Source organism: Marmota marmota, unplaced genomic scaffold, assembly GCF_001458135.2.
Source record: "Marmota marmota marmota unplaced genomic scaffold, marMar, whole genome shotgun sequence".
Taxonomy (NCBI): domain Eukaryota; kingdom Metazoa; phylum Chordata; class Mammalia; order Rodentia; family Sciuridae; genus Marmota; species Marmota marmota.
This window is the reverse complement of record NW_026000240.1, coordinates 27,068,544-27,094,368: the sequence shown is the minus strand read 5'-3', so window position 1 is coordinate 27,094,368 and position 25,825 is coordinate 27,068,544. Positions and strand designations below refer to the sequence as shown.

The 25,825-nt window shown below is 32.1% G+C and overlaps 1 protein-coding gene across 8 annotated transcripts in view; it reads right to left on the bottom strand.

Annotated features, from left to right (window-relative positions):
- The window catches only part of Stag1 (stromal antigen 1), a 261,193-nt gene that overhangs the window by 139,541 nt on the left and 95,827 nt on the right, over window positions 1–25,825 (bottom strand). For 6 of the 8 annotated variants that reach the window (XM_015487017.2, XM_048794464.1, XM_048794466.1 and 3 more), the window contains 2 exons: window positions 19,137–19,213; window positions 7,336–7,540 (listed from right to left, as the gene is read on the bottom strand). In XM_015487017.2, coding sequence (XP_015342503.1) covers window positions 7,336–7,540; window positions 19,137–19,213 — 282 coding nt within the window. Of the gene's footprint in view, window positions 1–4,150; window positions 4,319–7,335; window positions 7,541–19,136; window positions 19,214–25,825 lie in introns of those variants that run through there. The other 2 variants (XM_048794470.1, XM_048794469.1) reach the window with 2 other exon arrangements.

Below are 25,825 nucleotides of genomic sequence, written 5' to 3'. Positions count from 1 at the left end.
AATAAATAAATAAATAAATAAGCGAGTGAGCGAGCAAGCAAGCAAGCAAATAAAAGTATCGTATCCATCTACAACTAAAAAACTATTTTAAAAAAAGATTTAACTAATCCCTTTATCCCTTTAAATTTGAAGCAAAATAGGAAGGAGAAAAGATTTTTCATCTTCAAAGAATCCAGAAAATACCTGCAGTCTCAAATCACAAATATATGAATAGCAAGCAGACGAGGCGGGAACATTCAAATCAAAGAAAGGGGTAGAAAAATCATGACAGCTATTATCTGTGAAACAAAAAGCCATTTTGCTCTGTAAAATGCAGAAACAGACTGCATCTGTTCCACAGAAGATGGAAAGTGATATAGTCTGTAAAATATGCAATTAAATTCCCATGTCCTCACCAAACCTAAGCAGCCTGGCAATTTTTCTACCACATACTTATTTTGGAAGTCCAGACATTTATTTCTTGAGGAAAATAAACCAGAGATTTGGAATCATCGTATATATACATAATACATATGCATACATACATACACACACATATATGATTCACATTCACAGTTATATGTGATGTGCAGAATGTCAAGCACTTCCTCACCCTACCCAACTCCAAAATGTCAAGACAGCCATTATACATGCTTCTGCAAAGAAGCTGATCTTCTACAGGAGAAAAAAAGTATTACCAAAGCCAACATCTGAGGGCCTATAATAAATATATCAGTTTACCACTAGAAAACCCTACAATGATACCCACCAATCTGGAAAAAACATACACCAGAGTATAGCACCATAAAATTTCAGAATACTAGGAACAAACAGCAAAATGTAAAAGTTTCCAAAGACAAGAAACAGGATCAGTGCTTGGCAGAGCAGCCCAAGACTGTTATCCCAGTGGCTGGGAGACTGAGACAGGAGGATTCCAAGTTTGAGGCCAGCCTCAGCAACTTAGTGAGATGCTGTCTCAAAATAAAAAAATTAAAAGGGTTAAGGATGTGGCTTAGTGGTTAAGTGCCCCCTGAGTTCAATAGGGAGGGAGGGAGGGAGGGAAGGAAGGAAGGAATGGAGGGAGGGAGGGAAGGAGAGAGGCTTGAAATATTTTAATTAATAGTTTATTTGTAAAGTTGTTGACGAACCTTTATCTTATTTATTTATATGTGGTGCTGAGAACCGAACCTAGTGCCTCACACATGCTAGGCAAGCATTCTCTCACTTAGCCACAATCCCAACCCTTGAAATCTTAATAGCGAAGAACTTCTCAGCAGCAACACTGGAAGGTAGAAACAAATTCTGAAGAAAATAATTTTTAATATTTAAATCTAGATTGCATTCAACTATTAATAAGAGGCCAAATCCATATTTTGTAGACATGCAAAATATCAAATATTTACTTCTCTGATTATCCTTTTATTCATAAATGTATCAGATAATATCCTATACCAGAAAAGGAGACTAAATTAAGGGGAAAAAATATAATAGGGGATCTAAAAGATAAAGGATCCAAACAACAGAAAAACAGAAAATTTATATAAATTGAAGGACATTACAATTGTAGCAAATAAGGTTATGATTTTTAAAAAATTAAAAGCACATTAAAATTCTTGTTAAATAAATTTAACGCTTATTTTATTTCCTTGATTTTATTTAACTTAATTTTGACCATAATTTTAAGTTTGTAAGAGTTCTGATTCTCCACGTTGTTTTTAACTACATGCCAGTACTGAGACAGGATCACTGGTATTGATACCATACAGATGAAGCACAGATGTTAAGCTGCTTGTCCAATGTCACTAAGTTAATAAATATAAGATACAAAATGTTTGTAAAGTGATTTTTAAAAACAAGGTTTATTTTAAGAAACTGGTTTCTAAAATAAAGCTGATTTTCAGAACTGTTAAAAAAACAAAAGGAATCTAAAAAACAACGAAAAGATTAAGAAAAAATTTTAAATTACTCTGGACCATACAGATTCAAAAAAGATATTAAAATTTTAAAGTTATAGTTTTCTTTTACAGATATAATTATATGATGTGGAGGTATTTGCGGTTTTAGCCAACTGCATAATAACCCCCAAATACTACAAGGTAATGATTAACAAATATTAGAAACTTGAATTAAAGTTTTATACCTATAGCATGGGTGAGAAAGATGAACGATAAAGTAAAATAACAGAAGGGATAAAAGTACAAGGCAATGAAAACTTGTACTTTTTAAGAAACACTTAAAAATGAGTAAGAAAAATTAAATATAAAGACAAAAATTAAAAGAGAAATTATTTATACTCTATGGTCTCTTTTTTTGATGGTGACAGATTGTACTAAACTTTTCAAGTCCTAACCATAAAAAACAGAAATAATCTGTCTGCTTAAGAATTATAAAATACTTAGTGAATTTAATAAACAGAATATGGGTTCTGAGAATCAATAGGTAAGTAAAATGAAAATGCATCATATTAGTATTCCTTAACAGCAATTTTTCAAAATTGTTTTTTGTCCCTGATTTCCCCATTAGCCATGTCTATTATTACTATAAGTAGGTACTCAAACATTCTGTATGAACACAGGCAAATACTATTAGCCCTCTTGTCATTATAGAGTAAGAACAGCAGCTTACTAAATTCCAGACACCATTCCAAACTCTCTTAATCTCTTTTAGAAAGAAGTAACTGTCATTATCTTTCCCACTTTGCATTTGAAGAAAATGAGACCAGGTAGGTTAAGATTATCCATCTAGTAAAAGACACAGAGGAATGGGAATCCAGAAAGTCTGGCTCCAAAACCCATTCTATCAATCACTAATATATGGTTTCAGCAACTAAAAGCCAAAGAAAAGAAATGTAAATATTCTAAAGCAAAATGATTTTCACCCTACTATTAATAAATAAAGCAATTTCACATACATAATGTCTTTCTTCACAGAAAAAGTTTAGAGATGCTAACTATCTAAGAAATGTTAATAAATAATAAACCATAGGCAAATATAAAATCAACCACAAGTCAACATAATAGTGTTAAACAATAAAGTATAAAGAAATATTTAATCCTTCAAGAGTTTTATCATGAAATTTATCTTGAAACCATTTATCAAGACTGCCCTTATATAATGATCTTGACCACATTTTAAAATTTTTCCCAAACTCAATTTGGAAAAAATTAAAACAGAATCAATCACCTCATTATTAATACAAATACTTAATTCTTTATTCTCCTTTGTTCAAAAAAGCATCTTCACCTTAAAAGTGAGAGGTAGCCAGTATTAGATTAATATTATCTGCAACATCATTAGAAAATTACATAGATGAGAAAATAATGAAAAATAAAGTTAAATCAATGTTGCTCATTCTGAAAACTGCCATCTAACAAAAATTTGAAGTGAACAAGTTCTGAAGTATTGGCATACAGTTTAAAAACAATTGCTTAAAAATGAGATAACTGTAATTCTGAAAAAGATTCTTGGAAGAAATCATTATTTTCATAATTCCAAACAAAGTGCTAAATCAAAGAGAGTCCTATTTATTCATGACCATGTTTAAAAAAAAAAAAAACTTTCTCCTAAAGTATAAAAACTTCATCAAATTGGGGAAAAATATTCCCAGTCTCAGACTATAAATCCACCAGAATAAGTGTAACAAAATGTTTCTTAGATAAGTTAAATCCACAAACTGTTCTAATATGTCCAACTGAGAGCTATTATAAGGGTACTTAGTTCTCAGGATTAAGAGTCAATAAAAACTGTACTGCAATGTGAGCCTTCTTTATTAAACGGGTCAAGTAAATAAAACACTATGCTTTAAATTTTCAATTAATAGAAAAGAAAAATAAGGAAAGTAGGAAATAAAATGTAACTGTTAACAGCCTGTTTCAATTTAATAATAAAAGTACTCCAAAAAGAGTTTACCTCCAATGAAAAGTTAGAATACTTATAAACTGGGATAAACAGACCTGAAGAACTACAGAATGTTGAAAACTTTTAACAAAAATGTAGTAAAATATACAGTTTAACGCAATGCATAAACACTGATAATAGGGACACATTAGTTAATTCATAATAAGAAAGTGGGATATTTGGAAAACAGATTAAAAGTACTACTGGTAAGACCACTCTAGTAACTTATGAAGCTATGGAACTCATCACATCTGTACCCTACAAAATAACTAACCTGATTGTCTCTCTTCTCAGCTAAGATATAAGCAATGTCAAGGAGCATTTTATTCCAAAGCCGATAATCATATCTGGCCATAACTGCCTTGTAACTGTCCATGCACATAGTCTTTGAAGCAGAGGATTAAATGTTCCTGCCCATTTTATCTAGTCCCCAAGACTTGTCCTGCAAAGTGAATAAAAATGATTATCTTTTAATCTATGCCTCAATACATACCACAAAAAAGAGGGCAAAGATGAGAACAAAAAATCCTTGACAATATGGATAATTATTGTCCAACCTAGAATTAAGTTCTCAGCAATCCCTCTGTGCTTTGTTGAAAGAAAGGTGATTGATATGTCTCACACATTTTATTCAACTGAGCTTTAGAAGATATGATGATTAATATAGACATATGGGAATTATAGTACTATTTTGAAACAAATTTAGAGAATGACTGAAAAATAGGTTCTAAGTTTGAAAAAATCAGTATAAACAATGTTGATAACTTCCACTTTTCAATATTTGATTTTGAAAAACAATTTCAAATGCAAATAATCTACATGATGAAATTAAAAAGAGTTTGGGTGAAAACAAAAAGGCATTCATAAAGCAGTTTTAAGAGCTATCATGAACACAAGTAAATAATGGGAGAAGAGACAACAAAGAACTAGAAGGAAGCTACTCAACTTAAACAGAAGAAAAGCCATAATGAAAATATACAAAATTAGCAGATATAAGCAACCAAAGGGATAGTGAAAATGAGTCAACAGAAAGAAGAACTAAAATGAATCATCATAATAAATGCAGTTAAAATACAGAAATACATCATTTACATGGCATCGAAGGACAAATGCAAATGAATTAAAGTGTGTTGTTCAAAGAATTAAGACAACAAGCTATTTTTGGTTCTGGAACTGAAGACAGGGAATTGTGCCTAACCATGCCCTCTACCATTGAAATATATATCCCTAGTCCCAAGTCAATATTTTAAAAGTGAAAATATCCTACATATTTCTATAATACAGTACTCTTTCTCTTTTCCCTTTTTTACCCCTCAGTACTAGGGACTAGAACCCAAGGGTGCTTTACCACTGAGCTACATACTCATCCTTTTTATTTTGAGACAGGATCTTATTAAGTGTCTGGGCTGGCCTTGAACTTTCCATCCTCTTGCTTCAGGCCGGCCAAGTCACTGGGATTAGAGGCATGCACTAAGGTGCCCAACTTCTGTTCTTAAATAGAGTTACGTGGCACAAAGGTTTCTGGATTCAAGAGAGGTAGTCTACTGCTAAAGAAGAGCCCCAGATTGCTCTGAAACATAAGATTTATAAACTAACTTTTCTGTCTTTTTTGTGAATTGTCATTTCAAAACACTACCAGCAGAATAGTATCTAAGGTTAATCTTCAATTTGTTGCTTCTCCTTCTCTCCTGGCTTTAAGAAAATAGATAGTAACTTCTTTTTGAAGGCAAGTGCATTAATTTTTTATGACAGCAACTTTGGCTATTTAGAAGCAATTTCTACCTTATGTTTAAGTTGTGGATATTTCAAATCACTGAAGTCTTTATGCATCTGACAACCAGGTAAATGGGCATTACTGTACACAGAGAGAAGTAAGATAAAAAGGAAATAGAAAACAAAATAAAAGAAAAAGCAGACATATGCAGAAGATATTAAAGGCCATGAAATTAGAAAGCAATGTGCAGTATCACACAACTTACTGAATAAACATTTTAATTATATTTTAAAAAATATATAACTACGTAAAAAACATTTCTCTTCCTAATAATGAAGAAGAGGATATTTTCAAAACAGAATAAACTGTGCTTGCTTTATGTTCTATACAGAAATATTTAACAATAAATGATATTTCTATTTTACCTTTTATATAAAGATAAAACTAGGTAAAACATCTCCCTCTCCTCTTAACAATGAGAAAAAAGACAATGGTAAAAGAAAATAAACCGTTTCATATTTGTTTGGCATAAAACTGTAGAACACTAATCATAGCTGTATAGAGCAAAAAAATAAATAAAAAGAAAATTGGAAAAAATGAATGGAATATCTCAAATAACTCCGGATAATATTATCATACTGGAATTGGGTAATAGGTCAAGCCAGAAAACAACACAATATTTAATCAGGCATTTGTAGTGTATAGTTCCCAAACCACCAGGATCAACACAATCTAGAAACTTGTTAAATCCTGAGGGTGAGGCCCAATAATCTGTTTCTACATGTCTTTAGATGATTCTTATGCATGCTGAGGTTTGAGAAACAATGTTTTAAATAAATGAAATACTAAAATTTAAATGCAAGAGGAAATGTATTTAATTAACCTAAATCTGGTTTGTCATGGTAAAAATTAAGATGGAAGATACACAAAGTTACTGCTACAAAAAGATGTAAGTTGGGAATATTGAAATATGTTTATATATACACACATGTGCACTCACATGCACATTCCATACATGAATGAAAAGGAACAGTCATTTTAGGTAAGCACAGTTAAAGTAGTAGAGGCAAAACAGACAATTACTCAATTAATAAAATTATCTTGTGGGAAAACAAAAAAAATGAATATACTTGGCTGACAAGTTAATAATAATTCTAAATGAAGAAAGCAAAGGTAAAAACTTTTATCAGTTCTTCAGATTATCTGTAGTGTACCTGAATGAACTGATATTAGAGACATTAGGTCTAGATAGGTTTAAGTTAGCAAAGCATTAGTTACAGAAAGAATATCTGTTTTATACTAGATAGAATTATTTAAAATATATAAACAAATAAATATTTCCAAACTTAAGTTTGCAATAAAACAATAAGCCATAAAGCAATGTAATTAAGTGGAGGAAAAAACAGTGCCAATTTGGAATTTACACTATCATTAATTGGGTTTACCAAAGAATATGGCATAGTTACCTCTTAAAATGTTTTGGTTGTAAAATAAAGATGTAGGAAAACACATTCAGAAAGACATTTACTGACACATTTTTATTTTTAAGGTTATCAGATGCCAGTTAAGGAAATAGGCTTAACTTTACCCTAACAGATAACACAAATCACTGAGATGAATTTGGCAGAAAGTGTTATTTTCCAGAACACTGTCATTAAATTAATATTTGCTCTAAAGAAAGCTTAACTGAAATAAAATATACTTAACAAACCAAATGGAAAAGAAAGAACATGTTGGTTACTTACCAGCAAGGGTACTTGTATGCCTAAAAGCTCTGACTTGGGAGTCTGACAAACCAGTCAAAAGGGATATTACTGTATCCATCATATACTCATCATAAATTATGCTATATTGACACTGTCGAATCAGGACTCCAATAAATTCACAAAAATTTGATCGAAACTTTTTCCACTGTGGTCCAGGCATGGTAAGGGGATAATCACCACTGTCCTAAAAAGTATAAAAAGAATAGTAAGTATGACATGATAGTATATTGATCAAAGGTCCCCACCCCTCCTTTTTTTGGTACCAGGAATTGAATCCAGTGGTTAAGCCACTGGGTTAAGCCCCACTGGATTTTATATTTTATTATTTATATTTTATTTAGAGACAGAGCTAAGTTGCTTAGGGCCTCACTAAGTTGCTAAGGCTGGCTTTGAACTCATGATCTTCCTGCCTCACCCTCCTGAGCTGCTGGGATTACAGGTTCCTGTGTGCATGAACCACCACACACAGCTACAAATTTTTCTCCCCGCTACAACATAAGTAGGCATCCTCTTTTTCAGAGCACTTTGGGGCAAAAATAAGAGGTTATTTTCCTAAATATACTGATTGCTTTGTTGTTGTTGTTGTTATTATTATTATTATTTTATACTGCCATGACAAAATATTTAAGTGCTCAAAATTAGTACTTTAAAACCATCCTCTACTTTATTATTCTAAACGTTTCATTCAAAATAATAGATTTTAGTATGTAGTATTTGAATCTTTGTTCAAGAAAACCCAAAACATTAATGTTTAGACTTACAAAGGTTATTTGCCATTGAATTTAGATCAAAGTAATAATGATACTTATATCACAAAACATATTCCAATATTTTTAAGTAGAATATTTAAGAATTACAAAAGGATGAGCATTTCATTGAAGAACCCAAAACTAATCTTTCACATCTGAAATACCTACATCATTTATTCCAATTTTACTAACTTAATCTTAATTCTATTTTGCAGAGTGAATTTATTAACTTTTCTAAGAAAAAAACTATTATGAGCTCTTGATATCATTAGATTGTATCACCTGCTTAAAGTACAAAACTGAAAGTTGAACCCAACTTTTAAGCGGTTTCTCTCTATAATCTAAAACACTTACATACAGAAAGAAAAATTCACAAGGCAGAAAGATGACCATTACTTAAGCAGGTAAGAGAAATCAACTAAAAATTTCATTAACTGTCCAATATCAAGTGTGTGCTAGCTTGTCAATGTAGAATAACAAGGGAAGTTTGCACTCACTTAAAATTCTTTTTCTATAACCTTGTATTCACAACCAAACCTGGGCACACAGAAAGAAAACAGAGAACCTCTCTCTAGGGAGAAAAGCCAGGAGGGAATAATCTTCAATGTCTAAGAAAAAGGTAAGAATCCCAGCTCCCTTTTCAGAACTTTCCTTTTTATCAGAAAGCCTTAATCTAGTGAAGGGAAGAACAGCAAATTGAATTATTTGCATAGCACTAGCAAAGATCCATTGTGGTTGGGATAAGAGTAAATTTAAACTCACTTCTTGTAAATCAGAAGCAAAACAGTCTTGGGTTCTGAAATCTATGCCAATATCAAAGGTCTGCTAGCACTAGGAAAGGAATAGGAAACTCCCAATCAAGTCCAATCTACAAATATAAGGAGGAGATTGGCTGCTACAAAAAGAAAGAAGAAAGCTGGACAGGTCCCTCAGTGGCTGCAGGCACAAAGGGTATGGATAAATCTTAGGTAGGACTAGGAATACCAGTCTACCACTGGTAAAGGCTTAAGAGTGTGATGAGCGATTTCCTCTGTGGCACTGGGTATAGAGATGGCAGAGGTCTACAAGGATGGAGCAGGAACACAAAGAAAAAAAACCTTCTGATATCCTTAGGCAAGATATAACAAGGCAAGAGCACTACACCATTAGAGAAATCTGAAACCTGTTATAACAAAACAAATCCAGTTCTACTACTGTCTAGAGTGAAAATGTATAGCATTTTGTTCCTTTTTGCTTTTAAACCTAGTACAAATATTATCAAGAGGAAAAACATTTTGGGAAAAGAAAATCTCCTGCATTCAGGTAAAAAAATTCTTTAATAGTAGCTCTTAGGCATGCCACATTTTAAAAACTGTCTAGTTAATGAAGGGCAAGGGACATTGAAAAATAAGTAGCATCTTTTTTTCAGGGAAGCTAAGGTAACTAATAAGGAAATTAAAATAGAGATAATAATCAAGTAATCTAAAAGCTTTATCCAAAAACTAATATTTAAGATCTTTGAGCAAAGCCTTATAATATTTGAACAAATAATTATTCAATAAATAAATGTAAAGACTAATAACAGAGTTAACAAAAAAAAGTCTAGAAAAAAAGCAATTCATTGAAGTATGTTAAGAAAATACAGGTAGAAAATCTGTGTCACAAAATATATTGTACATTTATATGGTATATACTTTGCACATTAAGAAGTTTATATCCATGCACTGGTGATTACTAATAGGCATAATAAGAGAAATAAGACCTGTAGAAAAATAAAGAATTTGTTCTAGATCCTAGAGTTTAGTTTTCTGGTTCTGGTATTGTAAAGTCCATACACTGCGCTTCACTTGGTTTACTAAAGGAAATCTGGAGGACAGAGGTTTGTCTGGTGATTTTTCTTTCAACAGAGGGGCAAATGAAGTTCTGTTGTCAACTAGAGAGACAACCTACTTATGAAACAGATGTTTCAAAGGAGCCCTGATAGGGAAAGAAAGAACAAACAAATAAACAAGAAAACAGTGCCAAGTTTGAAGAGTCAGCAACAAAATTAGATTTAGAGCTTCAGAAAAGGATAATCTCCTAAGAGGTCCACTGCGTGGTTGAACGTATGTAACTAGCAGAGGTAGAAAGAACTGACTGCTCAATCTTTAAGTATGTGATTTTTTAATAACAACCAACAATGATCTATCAGAATTTAAAATAGCAAAGAACAGTCTCCTTACAGATATTTGAGAACTATATTTGGTCACAAACTATAGATATCTAATAAGATAAAACATTCTCTAGGAGCAAATCCGAGAGAATTGCTTTTAAAACCAGCTAATGGATAATGCTGTCCTATTTTTAGTGACATGCTTTTAGCTATCTAATTTCAACACATTTACCCAAAGATACACAGTATCCCCTACCCAAATCTGTGGGTTTGCTTTCCACGGTTTTAGTTAACCTTGGTAAACCTCAGTCTGAAAATATTAATGGGAAAATACAGAAACAAACAATTCCTAAGTTTTAAATTGTTGCTGTGAGTAGTGTGATGAAATATTATACCATTCCATTACCCAGCACATAAGACATCCATTTATCTAGAATATCCATGTTGTATTCAAGATCTGCCTCATGGCAGTGAAGAGGAAAGAGAGACCACATTCACATAACTTTTATTATGGTATTTTTGTATAATTACTTTATTATTTGTTATTATTATCAGTCTCTTACTATACCTAATTTATAAATTAGACCTAATTTATCATGTATGTACTGGAAAAAACTTGAATGTACTATGTTAAATGATTCCTTTTGGGTCAATCTCTTACTGATTTTATTTTTCTGCACAGTATTTATTGCCATCTATCATACTACAGTATTTTGCCTAGGTGTTTATTCTTTGGCTTTCTCCTCTTGACTAAAATGAAAATTTTGCAAGGGCAGGGGTTTGTGTCTAGTGCATTCAAGTGTTATATCCTCAACGCTTGGAATGTAAAAGACATTCAAATATTTATTGATCAAATGAATAAGTCACCACAAGAATACTATTTTCAATATGATTCTCAAAATGATGATAGGGATATCTAAAAATATTTTATTCATGTTCATTCTTTAATCATCAACTTTGGTGATTTGTTTCCTTAGCTGCAGACTAAGGAACTAGTAAATGAATTCAACAAAGAAACAGGATACAAAATCAACACTCATAAATCAAAGGCATTTCTGTATATCAGTGATAAATCCTCTCACAGAATGCTAAAGAAAGAAATTAAAGAAGACCTTAGAAGATGGAAAGATCTCCCTTGTTCTAGAATAGGCAGAATTAATATTGTTAAAATGACCATACTACCAAAAGCATTATATTTAAAATCCCAATGATACTCCTCATAGAAATAGAAAAAGCAGTCATGAAATTCATCTGGAAAAATAAGAGACCCAGAATAGCTAAAGCAATCCTTAGAAAAAAGAGTGAAGCAAGTGGCATCACTATACCAAAACTTAAACTATATTACAGAGCAACAGTAACAAAAACAGCATGGCATTGGCACCAAAATAGACTGGTAGACCAATAGTACAGAATAGAGGACACAGAGACTAATCCACATAATTACAGTTATCTTATATTAGACAAAGGCGCCAAAAACATATACTGGAGAAAAGATAGCCTCTTCAACAAATGGTATGCTGCTAGGAAAACTGGAAATCCATACACAACAAAATAAAATTAAACCCCTCTCTCTCACCATGCAAAAAACTCAATTCAAAGCGGATCAAGGAACTAGTAATTTAACCAGACACCCTGCATCTAAAAGAAGAAAAAGTAGGCCCCCATCTCCATCATATTGGATTAGGCCCCTACTTCCTTAAATAAGACTCCTATAGCGCAAGAATTAAAATCAAGAATTAATAAATGGGATGGATTCAAACAAAAACGCAAAAGAAACAATCAGTGAGGTGACAGAGAGCCTACAGCTTGGGAGCAAATTTTTACCACTTACATTTCAGATATAAAGAACTCAAAAAGCTAAACAACAACAACAAATAATAATAACAACAACAACAATAACAATAATCCTCCAATCAATAAACGGGCTGAGGAACTGAACAGATACTTCTCAGAAGGTGATATACAATCAATCAACAAATATATTAAAAAAAAGTTCAACATCGCTAGCAATTAGAGAAATGAAATCAAAACTAAACTTTAAGATTTCATCTTACTCCAGTCAGAATGGCAACTATTAAGAATACAAACAACTGTAAGTGTTGGCAAGGATGTGGGGAAAAAGGCACACTCATACATTGCTGGTGGGGCTGCAAAATTGTGCAGCCAATATGGAAAGCAGTATGGGGATTCCTTGGAAAACTGGGAATGGTACCACCTTTAGAGCCAGCTATCCTATTCCTCGGTCTATACCCAAAGGACTTCAAAACAGCATACTACTGGGACACAACCACATCAATATTATTGCAGCACAATTCACAATAACTAAACTCTGGAACCAACCTAGATGCCCCCCATTCAGTAGATGAATGGATAATGAAAATGTGGTATATATACACAATGGAATATTACTCAACAATAAAAGAGAATAAAATCATGGTATTTGCAGGTAAATGGATGGAATTGGAGAATATAATGCTAAGTGAAGTTAGCCAATGCCACACACACAAAAAAAATGCTAAATGTTTTCTCTGATATAAGGAGGCTGATTCATTGTGAGGTTGGAAGGGGCAGCATGGTAAGATTAGACGAACCTTAGACAGAGGAAAGAGAAAGAAGGGAACAAAGGGGTAAAAAAGATGGTGGAATAAGATGGACATCATTACCCTAAGTACATGCATGAAGACACGAATGGTGTAAATACACTTTGTGTAGAACCAGAGATATGAAAAATTGTGCTCTATATGTGTAATATGAATTGTAACACATAACAAATTAAAATAAAAAATTAAAAAGAAATATCAATATATAAAATCAAAGCAACAATGAATGCCAATATCATTCCTTTTAAATGTCTTGCCCAAAACTGTTATCAATTAGTTAAATGAGATACTACCAAACGTTTTTCTTTTACTCTCATCCATGAATCTTGACAAACCTTTCATTTAGAGTAGGAAACAATCTATCATTAGATTTATTGGGGGGGGGGGGAGCCAACAACAATAAAAATTGGGATACTGATACCTTTGGGATAAACTAGGGGAGTCCATTGATCATTTTGGTAGTATTGACAATAAATGAGTTCTTCAATTTGTCAAGGGCATACTCACATATCCTACACAAATGTTATATATTGCTTTGCATATATCAAGTGACTCATATGAAAAACAGGCATATTAAAAATGTTTTGGAATTATACACATTAACATCTTTGAGGATACCATGTTCCTGAAATCCAAATTCTAGAGTGCTGTTTCCTAAATTATTACAATAAAATAGTCATAGTTTAAGATGTAAAACCACATCTGTTGAATTTACATAAACCAGTTTTCATTTTAATTCTGCCTCAAAAAGTTAGAATGCAAAAGAACCATGTGTTAAGGAAACAAAATAATATTCTATTCACCCTTGGGAGGCTCTAGTGAAAAAATATTTTTACACAACAAAATTTGAAGGGCCTAATAAAATACACTGTCTGAACTTTTGTTTTGAAGTTTTATTATATATTTACCAATAAAAAGTATCCATAAAGATTAATTCGATTAATTGTGGTAAAACTATATGCTTCTAAAATAAGAGGAAGTTTGATTTAATTTGTCCTATACAAACACAGTTATACCAATTAAGAATACTGAAAAGTCAAATCCACAAGATTTTTATAATGTTTAAATCACATAGCTTTCCCATCTTTGACTCTTCAGCACTTACCTACAACACTGTCTAGTATACTTAGGAGAACAACAATGTTTACAGTATGGCTAATTTATTAACATCAAAGCCAATCTCCTGAGTGTGGTACACAAGATTATTAATGATTTGATTCAGCTTCATTTTTGTTTCCCCTCAAGCGCTCTAAACTCTCCTCATTAAACTCCTTCCATGTTTTTCAGGTGAATTTTTATTCATCTTTAAATATCTATATTCAGGGTTGGGGATGTAGCTCAGTGGTAGAGTGCTTGTCAGGCATGTGTGAGGCCCTGGGTCCAATTCCTGATTCTACAAAATAATAATAATAATAATAATAATAATAATAATAATAATAATAGAAAGAAAGAAAGCAAAATCTAGTTTGTAAAGACCTCACACCCTACATAATTAAATCATCCTTTCGTGTCTCACTGGATTTTGCACGTTTCATAACTATTAAACATGTTAAGGTATTATTGCTGAGTATTCCCTCATTGGGTCTAAGTTTCAGATCTTTGTGGTAGACACAAATTATATTTCAGATATCCCAAGGGAAAGAGTAATGAGTTCAATACTGAAGACGGTAGACAGTAGAAATGACACTCCTTACTAATATATTCACTTACTGTAAATTACGTATGTAAGTTCAATGATTTTATAGTCTATACTCTGTATCTCCCCACAAAATACAAAAGTACTAAACACAGAGAAAAAAACAGAAACTAAACCTTAAATATTTATAATCAACAAGTGAATAATATGGCATGTGGCTGCACTGATATGACTGTAATATTTTGAAACATGTAATTATGGCATTTAAATAAAATATTTAATTTAAAAAGTATGTAAAATATCCATTTTGTCTTCTTTGACCTTCAAAGATTACTTTTATGTGAATAATGTTAATACAATAAGAGATACACTTAATTCTATGAATAACAATATATGCTGCAAACTATACCTTATTACAACACATGAGGACTACACACTCAGTCTTCTATTTACCAAGAGTGGAAAGAAAATAAATCCTTTCATCTATTTATTTCAATTTACCAGATACTTTGAAATTAGACATAGATCACAACAGGGAAAATGTGAAATAATTACCAGTTACTTAAGCATACTTCCCATAAGAAATCTAGCTACTCTTTGAGAAGAATGTAGGCAACAGGGCAAAGAGGGGAGTGAAACTTTATATGTCAAATTAACTTTGTCCCAAATTTTCACTATTAGATGTTTCGAAGGCTGAAAAATGCTTTCTTGATAGAATGTATAAATGAAAAAATTTAAGAGACTGTATTTGAGAATGCAAATAATGTGACCTTTCTTCTACACTCTGCAGCATTTCTTTTACATTTTTGAGGTTGTGTGCTATTTAACCACTTTTATACTTATTAACATTTTAACCCTTTCATTAAATAACTGTTCATATAAATAAAAATATGGAAGTTCCATACTTACTTTAAATAAAAAAAATTTAGGGAAGTACATATGATAACAAATGAGAAGAGAAAAAAGCTGAAGGGTAACTTGTAATCATTATAGAAAATCACCACATAATCTTACAATTTATAAAAAGAATTAAAGGGACTAAGTGAATATATTAAATGTGTTACAAATGTTTCCTTATGTACAAGGCATACTTAAATATATGAAAACTATATTAGCTGATCTTGAAAAACATACCTAAAAGTTTATATATATAAATATAATGCTAATAATCTGGAAAACAAATATTATATTTTGCCTTAGCTTCCAACGGCTGATTCCAAGAAGAACCAAATATACTTAGGTATAAACTGAAGAGCCATAGAATGCTCTGGGAATTAATTTATTTCTAAATTAGTTTGATATAATTACTTAGCACTTTGGCTATGTGCAAGTTTGTAGGGCTTAAAAAAGTTTATTAACAAGCTATTTGTAATAAAGAATAGGAACATTAGTGTACTTCTCAGGCAATAACATAGATTTTTAGACCACCTCCTGTAAAATCTATCTGTATTTGATTAGGTGATCACCTTCACCTGACTTTGCTATAATATATTTATTTCAATAATATTTTAATAATGACTACTCTTTTGAGAACCACTGTTCGAATTTAACAGTTCAGATCTTTTAAAACATTACTATAAAATATGATGTACCAAAAATAACCTCCCATATCCCCTGGGGAATAAATGACCAAAAAAGTATTTTTAAGGGAAAAAAATCAAATATGGTATATCTAGAAATATAGAAGTATTTAAACCCAAGTTCTTGGGAATATACAGAGTAAAAAAAAGAATAATATTTTCGTAAAATTATTGAAGATAAAATCGATGGCCTTAGAAGATAATCTAATAAATAATTCTGCTCTAAATGAACACATTCCTGGTATAACCAAACAGTTGTACAACCAAAAAGGAAAAAGATTTAAATGATTTTTTTTAAAAAAAGCAATCTTTGATTAGATCACTATCTCAAATATTGGAAAAAATATTTAGAGAAATGAAATAAATCCTTTTAAAATAATTTTATTTGCTATGTATTCGTATTGATTATCACTTTTGGTAACAGTTAACTACCTTTTACTATATTCTGAATATATGACCATATTGGCATATCATGACCTTTATTTCCATGAATTTCTCATCTTCTTCTAGTTGTTTAAACTTATTACAAAAGTAATGATTTTTTCTTGAGCTGGATGTGGTGCAGGTCTGTAATTCCAGAAATTTATGGGAGGCTGAAGTCGGAGAATCAGAAGTTTGAGGACAGCCTTGGCAATGTAGTAAGACCCTCCCTGTCTCAAAATTAAGAAATAAAATGGGCTGGGGATATAGCTCAGTGGTAGAGTGCCCCCAGGTTCAATACCAACTACCAAAAATAAATAAACAAAAGTAACAATTTCTTGTTATCACATTCATTTTTACAATATATTCATTTGTTTCCCCCTCTATCTGTTCTCACACGTGAAGGGTTTTAATAACTTAATTTTTGGCTTTCTTCTTTTTATTTACCTTAAACCAGTAATTTAAAACTTTGATGTCTTGTGAGAATCCTGATGAACTTTTAAAAATTCCCATGCCCAGATCACACACTTTACAAATTAATCAGAATATCTGGGGATGTGGCAGAGACAGGTACCAGTACTTTTTAAAGATACCCAGATATGCAACAAAGGTTGGGAACTATTATCTCAAAAACTTGTAATAATCTTTTCATCAAGTGTTAATATTCTTAAGGTCCAAGATACACAATACATTTTAATTTGAGATCTGAATCACTTTGATACAAGTCTAGTGTAGTACAATCATTCTGGCAGCTGATGAAGCAACTTCCCAATTACACCTTAATTTGATTTTGTTACCTTCTGTTTGGTACATAGAAGCTCTTGAAATAACCAGTTTATTTATTTATTTATTTATTTTGATGAAAAGAAGCCCAACAGTAATATATTAAAATCCAGGTTTGTTAGTTTTAGAAAGTTAACTTCATGTAAGTTCAAATGCCTTACAGTCCAACACAATCCAAACACAATCTGTGGCATGCCCTTCTAATTAAATATTTCCAGGAATATTTGACACAGTTTGTATTTGCAATGTCTCCTATATGTTCGTGTTTTAAAGGCTTGTTTCCCAGACTGGTATTGTTGGGAGGATGTAGAATCTTTTAAGAGGTGGGGCCTAGACAGAGCTCTTAGGTCCATGGAGGCATGCCCCTAAAGGGGAAGTTAGCCTCTTCCTCTTTATTTTGCTCCCAACATGAGATAAACGCTTTTGCCATGCACTGCTGCCATACCACAGGCCCAAACATAACAGGGTCAGCAGATCATGGACTGAAACTTCCAAAACTTTCCTTTTCGTAGGTTTAACTCAGGAATTTGCAAGAAAGAAATCTGACTAGTACCAAGTCAAGAACATAAACTTACACTGGCTAACAGAAATCAAAACTGTAAATAACCTTACCTAAGTGGGAAAAAAAAAAACAAAAAAACTTTACAATGTCAAAGGCTTTTGGGATTACAAAATCGAGAACAAGGAATTATGGATATACATATGAATGGAGCATAATGTCCCTAACATGTTAGTTCCTAACATGGTACTAATATAGTTGAAAAGACTATAATGTTCCTAACATGTTAGTTCCTAACATGGTACTAACATAGTTGAAAAGACACTAGCAGAATATTTCTGTAAAGAATCACATGTAAAATATTTTTGGTCTGAGCTTGCTTTAGAGAAGGTGAACAACTGATGAGAAAGACATACAAGATGTTATATATGTTTGAGTGTATTTGTTTTACGGTGCGTTTGTACTACTTTATTCAACTGAAAATTAGTAACACTAACAAAAAAAAAAAAGGCTAAGCTTACACCCAACAGGGGGTAAAAAAAGCAATCTTTTCTGTTGAAAGTCAAGAAAAAGGAACATCTGCCAGAAAATAGAAATCATATTTAAATCAAAAGGAAGAATATTAAAACTGCAATTAGCAGTGCCCCAAAGCATAAATATAAAAGTAAAACTGAAAATGTTTCAGCATTTACAATCCATGTAAAAACTGTTTGAGACAATATTTCACTGAAAATAGGAAAGGGGATTATGAAGAAAAAAACAAAACATGTATTCTAAATGAAAATTAGAATACCCTGAAGTAGAATGTCCAAAACAGAAGTTTTAAGTTTCACATATACACACAAGAAGACATAGGATGGCAGTGAACATTCTGTTTCAAATAACTGGAAAATTCTGAGTTAAATAAAGTTAAGCCGATTTTTCTTCACTAGGAATCTTAAAAACTAAAATGTGCTTTGATACTAAGAAAGGTATAATATGGAACCCTGTTCAGATTTCTTTGACCTCTGAACCTTTTTTCCTCTAAAGCATTTAATGGGACTAGCATTCCACAGAAGAAAAGTGTTGGAGATGCATTTATAAATTTGGGAATTTGAGAAAGTTTTCAAGAATAAAAGTCAAGAATGAACTTCTACTTCATAATATTAATTTTCTTATCCTTATCAATCAGACATTATTTAATGCTACCTCCACACTATGTAATCAAATCCCCAAAGCTATTAATTTTGTAATTAGTAGTATGGATTGATATTTAATATAAATAAGTAATATATATCTTCTCTTACACTAAACACCAAATCAAAACAAAACTTGAAATAATCAACATGTTAACAATTTAAAAGTATAAGTAGGCAATCTGCATAAATATTGGAATGCTATACCTCATCAAATTCTTCAGTCATTTTTCTGATGATTTCTGCATTCTGCATATTTCGAAACATCTCTATTCTCACAGTACCTGTGAAACAACAGATTTTACAGTTATTCTTTATCTATCTCATGCTAAACATAAAATTTAATCTGACCATTGTTTGAAAAATGAAAAAAATTTATAGTTTTTCTCTTTCCTCCTCAAATTCTTATACCATATATTCTAAAGGAACCTCTTACATAGGAACTTCAAACTTCTTCAGACATTTTTTAAAAATCTGAATATCTAATGAACTAGATGATAAGTACAAGAAAGAGTGTTGGGGAAGGAGAAGACAAAGACAAAAAACATTAAGTTTGTACTAGAAGAGAGCACTAAAGACTAATTAAACATACACTAGTGATATCTAGACATACAGCTAGCTGCCTTTGTCTTAAAAATCTCCAAGTATAGAGATCATATTTCTCTTGTGGCTATTTCTGATATTCTTTATCATCAGAATGTTCTTCAGTAAATTAAAATGCCCCTTGATATAATCCATACCTGTTTTCTCTGAACATAAGAAACTCCTAAGTTCTACATAATTATCAAGAAATAAAAATTTACTTTTTCATCTTATTCCTTCATAATACTTCTCTCTTTGTTAGTTGATTTTACCTGAAATATGGTCATGTATATTTTACCACTGGTACTGATAAGGAAAAACAAATGTAGTTTAGCTGAAAACTTGCATTAAAAATCAACATAATTTAAAGAAACTGAAATGTAATTCAAAAATCAATCTGGAATACAGAGAATAATTAAACATGACTTTTTTCAGTCTAAATGTAAAATATTCAAGTTTAAAAAAATTGCAAAATTAAGACTCTAAGAATAAATCCAAAAATAATTATAATTTGACAGACTTCTTGTCATTAATTATCAACTCCAATTCATATCATATTTAAGAAAACAGTGGAGCAACTCCTATAGGGTTCCTCTCACCTTACAAGTGATCTGTCTCTTTTCTCTCCACTTGAATAAATCCTATTGTCTTATGCTTTTAAAAAATGAAAAAATAAAAAGAGGGAAGAGTCTTTAAAATATACTATATATTTTTTAATATTTATTTATTTATTTTAGTTGTAGCTGGACACAATACCTTTGTTGTATTTATTTATTTTTATGTGGTGCTGAGGATCGAACCCAGAGCCTCACACACGCTAGGCAAGAGCTCTACTGCTTAGCCACAACCCCAGCCCCAAAAATATACTATATATTTTTTTTTTAAAGAAAGAGCACATAACAATAGAATAGTTTCTAGAAGTCAAAAAAGTGTGCCCTTCATTTAGAGTCATGGGCCAGTAAGAGTTCCAGCTACTCAAGTTAAGGAAAGAGAATCACAAGTTTAAGGCCAGTTTGGTCAGCTTAGTAAGACCCTGTCTCAAAGTATTAAAAAGAAAAAAAGGTGGGGGGAGGGTGGTGCTGGGCTTAGTAGCACATGCCTGCAATCCTAGTTAATGGGAAGTTTGAGGCAGGAGGACAGCAAGTTCAAGGTAAGACTGGGCAACTTAGAGAGAGCCTGTCTTAAACTAAAAGTCTAAAAATAAAAAGGGGCAGGGATATAGCTACATGGTATAGTGCCCCTGGGTTCAACTCCTAGTACCATCCATAAATAAATAAATAAGTAAGTAAGTAAGTAAATAAATAAATAAATAAAATGAGATTGATACATTTTTCAAAGGTCTAGAGATGTAGTTCAGGTGTAGATTAACCAAGGGTTGAATTCCCAGTACCTCAAAACAAAACAAAACAAAAAAACACACAAATGAAATAACTATATTGGCATATTAAATTTAATTTACTAATTAGAAAATTGATACTGTAAAACTGAAATCTGCCTTATCTTTTTAAATAGAATCATATTCAAGCACATTTTAGTTACTTAGTTACTTGGTGCATACTTGGTACTTCATTTACAGGATGCTGAATTTATCAATATCAATTTATCAAGTATAAATAATAAATTCCCTATATCCAAGAGGAAGAAGAAAAAAACATTTTAAAAGATTTTGTTCCAAACACACAATTCTTAAAAAAGATGGGAGGGCTGGGGCCCCTGGGGCTCAGTGGTAGAGCACTCGCCTGGCATGTGTGAAGCAATGGGTTTGATCCTCAGCACCATATTAAAATAAAAGATATTATGTCCACCTATCACTAAAAAATAAATATTAAAAAAAGATGGGAAAGTTTTGTATTGTGACTGTATTTACTTTATATTATGACTTTATCTTTTTAATGATAAAAATAATCTTGAAGACAGTTTACTCACTACAATATAAGCTTAATTTTGCAAAGATTTTTAAAGATTAAAGAGGAAATCTGAATTAAATTTCTAATTATCACAAATAAAATCTGTCTCTGGCAGGCATTCCGAAAATCACCCAAATTAAAACAAACAAACAAAAAACAAAAAAAACCCCTAATTTAACATCAGTCCATCAAAGTTAAACTTCTTTGGGTTATGAATAATCTTATCAATATGAAATAGTTCTCATTTATTGTATTTACATTTATTGTATTTATTTTATCAACCCTATTTTGTTAGTTATTATTTCATAGCACCCTGGATAAGTAAACTGACATTCAAAAAATTAAATAATTAAAAGAATTAAAATTAGATTTTTAAATGATTAACCATTCATATTTATATACACATAAATTGTATCGACCACAGTGTTACAAAAGCCAATAAGTTACGTAGAACATCATTCATGTTCATAGATTTATATGTTTTGTCATATAAATCTATAACAAAACTGCTAAAAGCAAGAAGGGTTTGTGGAGGCTCCAACATACACCACACACCTGGTTGCACATAAAAAAAAATTGTGGAGAGAATACAATGCTGTCACAGACAACATTCCCTGACCCTGCCTGGTAAGAAACACAAAGCACAGCTTGAATACCACTCAATTTTTTTAATGTGAGCTGACAGGAAACAACAGGTTTTAGATGGGACACACATAAGCTATGGAAAGAATCTTCAACCCAAGTACCAGGCTAGAAGAAACTTTTGGCTTCCTCTCCCCCATGTATTTTAAATTCTATTATTAATTTTATTTCTCATTTTTGTTTACAGCTGTTTTCTTCTACACCTTAATTGGATTTATGTATTTTTGTCCTTTGTTTGAAAATTTTCTTTGTTCTTTCCTCCCTTTCTCTCCTTCTTCACTATTATTGTTTTTATTAATTTTACCTTTATCAACTTTTAACATTTTAATCAATTCTATATTATTTTTTACACTTCCCTATTGTTTCTTTTACTTGGTTTTTACTGTGTTTTATATTGTTGTTACTGTTATTTGTTTTCTTCTGTTATTCTGAGAATTCATGTTTGGCAACTCAAGTACCTGGCAGGTATTTTGTCACTAACCTACACCACCACGCCTGTTGAGAGAAACCACAACCTACTCTAGGGAAAACCTAGTCTCATTCAAACCATGGCAAAAGAATGTATGAGAAAAATATCCTAAGCCAGAATAATCTGGCAGGGTTACAAGAATCTAAAGTCCCTCTCCTGGACATTCAGTATAATAACAGCACCCATAAATAACAACTCTTTTGGATACCACACCTCTTATATAGGAACTTCAAACTTCTTCAGACATTTCTTAAAAATCTGAATATCTAATGAACTAGATGATAAGTATAGAGAAAGAGGACATTCAAAGGATCTCCCTTCCCTTAAGTCACTCTCATAGAACCTTTTAGACTGCACACTGTGGACAAGACTAGGGGAGTAATCAGAGTGTACATCTCTAATACTCCACTGTCAACATCACACCTGCATGAACTACTAAATGGATCCTACTCTCCTGAGACCTACAAAGAAATCAAGTCCGAGTCTCTATCAAGGTACAACTGTGTCAAAATCCACTAAACACAGAGAAATCACAAAGACATTATACCACCAAGTCCATTCAGAGCTAAGTGCAACATTCCAATACAAATACTCCTCAGCAAATCATCAAATAAAAGTTGTTTACTAAAAGACCCTCACATCATGATGGAAGAGATATGCTTCCCAACAAATGCAAAAATTTTAACAGAGAAATACAAGAAATAAGAAAACAATAAAACATGGTTCCTCTAAAAGCTCCTGACTATCTAGAAAGTGATTCCAAAGATAACAAAGGGGATGAAAAGCCAAAGAATCAACTTTTAAAAAGAATCAACTAATTCAAAGATGATAAACTAAATAGTTGAATGAATAAAGAAAAACAATGCAGGAAATGAAAAAGCCCTTCAATAAGAGAGAGATACTGAAAAAGAACCAAACAAAACTTGGAAACGAAAAGCTCAGTAAGTCAAATAAAAATCTCAGTAGATTGCCTCACCAACAGCTTAGTTCAAGTGGAAAAAATATCACCAAAGCTTGAAGTCAAGGTTGATGAAGTATCACATTCCAACAGCAATAAAAAGAAAAAAAAATATACAAGACGTTTGGGACATCATTAAACGATCAAACATATCAGAAGAGACAATGGAGATGAGTTACAATGCAAAGGTACACAAAACTTATTCAGTAAAATAATAGCAGACAATTCCCTAAATATTGGGAAAGAAATAGATATCCAGCTATAGAAGATTTAGAATCCCAAAGAGACATCTTAAGAAAAAAATAAAACCTCTGTATGACAAATAGTTAATCTGCCAAAAGTACAGAACAAAGAAAGAGTATTAAAAGCTGCAAGAGAAAAATGCTAAGTCATAAATAAATTATGGCAGATATAAAAGAGTAACAGATTTCACAGCAGAAACTCTACAGGCCAGGAGGGCATGGAATTATGTATTTTAATCCTGAAAAAAAAAAATAAATGCAGACTGGACAACTATATCCAGCAAAGTTTTCCTTCAGAATCAAAGGAAAAATAAAAATGTTCCAAGTATAAACTAAACAAATTAATGATCACTACAGCAGCATTACAGAAGATACTTAAAGGAATCCTAAATCCAGAAAAGAAAGATAAAAGCAATCATGAGAACACAGTGAAGAATTAACCTCACTAGAAGATAAGCAAATAAGAACTAAGATAGAATCAAACATCAATGACTAAGACGAATAAGGGAAAAACAAATAAATGTAGAATCTTCAAAGTAATCCAAGGAACAACAACAAAATCACAGGAACTTTCAAAAATAACCTTGAATATCAATGATCTTAACTCTCCAATGAAAAGATGCAGACTGGATGCCTGATTTTTAAAATAGACCCAGTAATCTGATGCTTGTTAAAAAAAAAAAAAAGTAACCTTACTAGGAAAGACTAACTTCACTGAAAGTGAAAAGATGGAAAATAATGTTCTAAGAAGATGGAATGAAAAAGCAAGAGGAGTACTTATATCCATATCTGATGAAACAGACATACAGTCAAACTTGGTAAAGAGACAAAGAAGGTCATTTCATATTAATAAAGATAATAATCCATTAATTAGGAAGATATAATGGTTGCAAATCTATGTGCACTGAACATAAGAGCATCCTATTTTACATTAAAAAACCATTACTGCACATAATGGGAGATAAAAGTCCCAAGAATAATGGTAGATGATTTTAATACCCTACTCTCACCAAAATACAGCTAATCAATAAAGACAAAAAAAACCAAACAGAAACATCAGAGTTAAACTGAACTTACAGACATCTATAGAATAATCAACACAATTCCAAGAGAATACACATTGTTTTCATCAAAACATGAAAGGTTTCCCAAAAGTAGAACATACTTTAGGCTACAGAACAAGTCTTAACAAATTCGAAGCTGGGAGCAGTGCATAGATGTGTACTACCAGCTACTTGGGAGGCTGTGGCAGGATTGGGAGTTTGAGGACTGCCTGGGCAACACATACAGAAATACAACAAAATAAACAAAAGATCTGGGGACATAGCTAAGGGTTAGAGTGTTCCTGGGTTTGATCCTCAGAATCGGAGGGAAAAAAATTGAAATATTTTCTTGCACCTTATCAAATCATAATGGAATGAAATTGTTAACACACAGCAAGAAAAACTATAGAAATTGCTAAGAGCCAAGTATATGATGCATGGCATTTTTGGTGGAAAGGTGACGCCAGCTAGCCATTGAGATGATATGATTATGTTAAGATTTGCATTCATATGGATATTGGACTCCTGCTGTTCACCTAGGCCGGCTACGGGACTCCTGGAGAGTTCCCATTGGTTGGGAAAGTACAGTAGGAGGGAGTTGCGGGGGAGGAGCTCTCTCTGCAGGTCCAGGAGGAGGCCGCATGAGTGGAAAAAACTCTCTGCCCGGGCGGTACCGGACATTGGCGGCAGTTTCAAAAAATAAACTTTGTTCCTGCTTGAGTGGCTCTTGATTTTGTGCCCAGCCAGACTGCGGCAACTGGTGGCCCGTACGGGGAACGCCTGAAGCTTAGAGGTGAGTAAAATTGCTCGCCCCTGAGGGAAGGCAACAAAATGGGTGAGCATTTCAAAAAACAATGTGTTCTCGTTTTGATTTATCTTGTTTTTGTTTCAAGCTGCCTATTCCAAGAATTTTCTCAGGCAAACTGGGAAAAATGGTTGGCTCAAGGTTTGAAGTTGTTCGGCCCTGAGAAAGAGAAAATTGATACAATTATTCTTTGTTCAGTTTTTGTTTCATTCTGTTTCGGTTTTGTTTTATGCTATCTTATTGGGTTG